We start from the raw sequence: 4502 nt of genomic DNA, 5'->3' as shown, positions 1-4502 counted from the left end.
AGCTGAAGTCGGACGCCCAACCGACTGAGCCACCCAGGTGCCCCTTGATGTATGTGTTTTAATGTTTGTTTCATTTTGTATTATTTTATTACTTTTTTCGTTTTAATTAAAGTATAGTTGACATACAGTATTATATTAGTTTCAGGTATGCAATAGAGTAACTTGATATTTAGGTACATTACAAAGTGCTCCTCATAGTAAGTGTGGTCACCATCTCTCACCTCTTTCACATCTGACACATGTCACTATAGTATTATTGACTATAGTCCCTATGCCATACAAGCGCTTGATTTTTACTTCTCACTATGCTCCACGTTCTAAATAGACTATACCTTGCTTTTCTCCTGTTGATGGACATTTATGTTTTCAATTTTATTTTCTTTTGCCATTCTAAACGGTTCTGCAACAAACATTCTGGTACAACTTCTCACACACGTGTGCCAAGTGTGACTGTCAGGTGTGGCGAGTGGACTATCAGGAATCCACACCAGGCCATGCCTTGAGCACAAAAACTAAGAGTAAACATTTAGAAAACTCTGTGGCACTTTGACATTGCTGTGACATCACATTTTTGAAAAGGTCAACCCATGAGAGATAGAGATTGGTAGTTTTACAAACTGGTCCTTTACCACAGATAGTTTGAAAAGCACAGCTCTAGGAAATGAACTAGGAGAGAAATTGCTGAGTCATCAGATGCTTGAGTATCTCCCACCTTGCAGATACCATCACACTGCTCTCCATGGGAACTGCACCAATATCTATGCTCACCTGCAGCATTTGAGAATCTCTGTTGCTCCAGAATCTCTCTGTTTGAGACTCCACCTCCACTCTTGGAGATGTCAGATGTTTAAACTGAGGATCTGACCTTTCTATTGCATTCTTACTGGCACTATTCAAACTTCCACCGAAGGGCGGAAGCCCGGGTACCCACCTTTCCCCATTGAGCCGACACCAGAGCTACTTTTCCCGATGGTGCTGATCAGGTAGTCGAAAGCTGTCTCCTTGGCTTTGAGGTGGAGGAGCAGGCTGGCCTCCACGAAGTGCCTTGTGACATCCAGATGATTGGAACCTACTAAAGGAGTCATCGAAGCAACTCAGTTTCCTCCCAGCACAGGGCTAATGCTTCCAGGAAAGGGTCTCTGTAAGTGGCCCAGGAAATAAGGGTAGAGGGAAGATCTACTCCTAGGGTAAGCAAGGATGAGGGTCTTTTAATGGAAGGGTCTCCTTAATGGAAGGGTCTCAATCTCCCAAGACCTGTCAGGTGGCATTTTGCTCTCTACTCCCCTTACCCTTCTCTCTTCCTACCCACAGGCCAGGGTCCTGGTGCCATTAGTATTTAAAATAACATTTAGAAGGTCCTAGAAGCATCTAGAAGGCTCAATTACTGATATGGCTCTCTCTTCCTTCCTTGATCTTACCATGGATGGTCTTGCTTACCATGGAGGTCTTACCCTCAGCCATCTCAATTCACCGCCTCCTCCTGGGTACGGCCTCTCTCTACCTCTGGTTCATTTCCATAAAATCCACCCTGCAGTGCCTTTGGCCTCACACTATTCTTCGCAGCCTACCTTCCAGTATGAGCTCCGTAACACTGGGGGAATGGGAGGAAAAAGTGGAGAAGAGATTAGGGTGAGAGGATGACTGTTGAGGGGAGGTATGAGACACGGTTCAATCCCTATAGCAGACCCATGGCCGCCACCTATCCCCAGTTTACCCTTATAAATCTGGCTGTGATGGCTGTGGTGGCCACACACACATCAGTCTGGGCAGATCCTTCCTGGTTCAGATAAAATGGAGAAGAATCCAGCGAGCCAGGCTTACCAGACGCAGACTCCATCATGGCCTTCATCTTCAGGGTGAGCAGCTCTGTGAGCAGGTGGATGGACCGCCGCTGGAACTTGTGCAGGGCTTCCCGGCCATGGGTGGGAGAGCGGGTTAACCTGGCAGGCCCAGTGGGTGCGGGCAGCAACGGTGGTGGTAGTACCAGTGGTGGCGCCTTCTTCTGGACAGGGGCCTGCGTGTAGGTTGGTTCCATAAGCACCACGGGTGGGGGTCCAAAGCTGATCTCCAGGCCCAGGATGTTGGACGCAGTAGGCACCATGGGGTCGGCAGTAAGTTCTTCCCAAGTGAACTCAAAGATGTTCCTAATGCCCTTGGGTACAGAAATGCCTGAGTTCCGGCAAAGGATGAGCAGTTTGGAGATGCGGGCCAGCAGCCTGGGGGCCGAGGCCGTGTATTGCTGGTACAATTCTCTGTTGCTCTTGATGCCGTTCATGTTGCTAGAGTACGCATACTGCTAGGTAACACTGTCCATCTTAGACAAGATGGACCTTCAGCTGTAAAAAGTCAGGGCCCCTGAGAGGTGACTGAGGGTGAAAAGTTCTTACCTAAGGTGAAGCCTTGGAGACAAACAGAATGGAAGTGCTGAAATGGTCTTTACAGGTCATTGAGTGGGTCCTATCCAGGGAGGACAAGGAAATAACTGGTCCCTCCTCACACAGAAGGGGAAAGGGATGCCCCTCTTCTCTTCTCTTCCTTTCCCAGAGAGAGCAACACATAAACCCACATTGGGTGAGTCGCTTTGGGAAGGGACTTGGGGATGACCAGATTCCGGAAATGGTTCTAGGGACAGTCAGACAAACCAAGTACGTCGTGGGAGGGACACGGAGGGGCTGGAGGAGTGGAAAGGATGGGGAAGGGAGAAAGGGTCTACTGTACCTTTTATAGTTAGAGGCCTGAGAGTCGAAGATCTGCTTGTAATCTATAAATAAAAACCTGCAAAAACAAACAAAAAGAGGTTTCATTGGCTCTCTGGAGGAAGTGATGCGGAAGTTCCCAGCGGCAAGGCAAGGGTGGGCATGCAATTATTCAACACGTACATCCAAGGGCAGACAGCGAATACATTTTCTCAATTCAATAACATAGGCCACATTTCATCAAATCAAGGTTTGATGTCATTGACTGTAAGATGCACCATCTTACAAGAAAGAAAAAAAATCAATGTAAGATGCCACTAACTATAAGACATATCACAATTTAAGAGATGATAAAATGAGGGAAATGCCTATCTTAAAATCAATGAACTATTGTTGGAGGCCGGCTCTGGCAGGTCCAGGGATCCCTGAAGGATGATGGACAGTGTCGGCGAGAGAGAGAGAGTGAGAGAGCCCCGAGATTCTTTCTGATCACCAGGCAGGCATCTCTGTCCTGTCGGTTTTTGTGTCTTTATTTAAAGGTTCAGCAACAAGATGAAGTCATAGAAAGGAATTTCTTACAAGGGGAGGCCTTTTGTGATAACAATAGTAGAATTATTCTGACCAAGAAAATAACAGAGTGTTCTTAGTGAAAAATAAGATAACATATAGGTCAAATTGTATATAGATAAGTTAGGAGTTATTTTGTCTGGCTCTCAAGAGGATTAATGTTTCTGAATTGGTTTGTTTGTGGAGACTAACATGGGGGCCCTGAATGGGTCAGTCTTTTGCCCCTGGGTTATGTTTAGCTACTCTTATCTATCCTCATCCCAGCTGCCATTGTAAGAGAGGGTGTTTTTGGAAAGTAGGCCTTGAGGAAGGGACTGTTATGTTTCAGCAATTAGCAAAGATATATGTGGTAACTATGTTTTGCTCTTAACCCCAAAATAGGCCCTTGGTCTCAGGGCCAGGCTCAATTGTAATTCTTGTGTTCTTAACCCCCTAAGTCTCGGATCTGCAAGGCCCATAAGAAGAGCCTTTTAACAATCTTCCCCACAGAGCTTTCATCTAAAATCTCTTTTGTAAAGGCAGGAATATGCTTTTCCTTATGAGGTATCTGTATTCAGAATATGGGTCTGATATGGAATATTGTGAGGCCTGGTTGATACCAGCAGGCTTATATCCAACAAGAGCCTATAGTAGCAGAAGATACCAGTTTTCATTTCTCAGGGCAGGAGCTGCAAGCATTGTCACTTCCTTGCTGTGATTGCCATTCAGAGAGGCCGGTGTGGCTCCCGGCAAACTATGATAAATATTTTCCCACTTTAACAGAACTTCTTGAGGGCTCTGCCTCCTCATCAAGTAAAGTGTAGGGTAGCAGATGTGAACACCATTGGGTGCTATGGTGGTTCGTATCCTTACTTCTAAATTGTGTTTTATTCTTATTTTCTCAATGTATGTCAAAAATAGACCCCTGGTTGGGGTGCCTGACTGGCTCAGTCAGAAGAACACATGACGCTTGATCTTGGGGTCGTGAGTTCAATCCCATTGGGTATAGAGATTACTAAAAAAATTAACTTAAAAAAATAGAACAATGACTGCAGAGAAGGAGTGTGAAGAACAATTTGATAAACACAAAAATGGCTGGGAAAATCCACAACTAGACTTCAAGGGTTTTGTAATCAGATCTGAAAGTTTCATTTCTCTAATCAAAAGGAACCCCTCAAGAACATTCTTCAGTAATATATCAGTCTAAAATACACTGACAAAAATGTAAAGTCACTTCTTAATCTTGCACTACACAAAAAT

General features: G+C 45.2%; 1 protein-coding gene across 3 annotated transcripts; it reads right to left on the bottom strand.

The window, feature by feature from the left end:
- Window positions 1–936: 936 nt before the first annotated feature.
- Window positions 937–2775, bottom strand: LOC144216918 (uncharacterized protein C3orf20-like). Of its 3 annotated transcripts, none has more exons than XR_013330796.1 (4): window positions 2719–2775; window positions 1822–2457; window positions 1438–1591; window positions 937–1072 (listed from the first exon to the last, which is right to left on the bottom strand). XR_013330796.1 is itself a non-coding variant. In XM_077746369.1 (3 exons), exons 2-3 carry the CDS (start codon window positions 2273–2275, stop codon window positions 1551–1553), a joined length of 495 nt encoding a protein of 164 aa, XP_077602495.1. In that variant the 5' UTR covers window positions 2276–2457; window positions 2719–2775; the 3' UTR covers window positions 937–1550. The 3 variants fall into 3 exon arrangements, 1 of the variants encoding a protein (XP_077602495.1); XR_013330795.1 differs by having other exon boundaries at window positions 1452–1591; XM_077746369.1 differs by having other exon boundaries at window positions 937–1591.
- Between the last annotated feature and the right edge of the window lie 1727 nt (window positions 2776–4502).

This window comes from Crocuta crocuta, unplaced genomic scaffold (assembly GCF_008692635.1).
Source record: "Crocuta crocuta isolate KB4526 unplaced genomic scaffold, BGI_CrCroc_1.0 scaffold4486, whole genome shotgun sequence".
In the NCBI taxonomy this organism is placed as follows: domain Eukaryota; kingdom Metazoa; phylum Chordata; class Mammalia; order Carnivora; family Hyaenidae; genus Crocuta; species Crocuta crocuta.
Note: the sequence above shows the minus strand (reverse complement) of the source record. Positions and strands in the feature narration are given on the sequence as shown.

What these genes read in the sequence shown, in the direction of transcription:
- LOC144216918 (XM_077746369.1), bottom strand. Translation starts at nt 2,275, where the DNA reads ATGAACGGCATCAAGAGCAACAGAGAATTGTACCAGCAATACACGGCC. An exon ending in CATGATGGAGTCTGCGTCTG is followed by an intron (nt 1,592 to 1,821) that starts GTAAGCCTGGCT and finishes CCATTCCCCCAG; the next exon opens with TGTTACGGAGCTCATACTGG.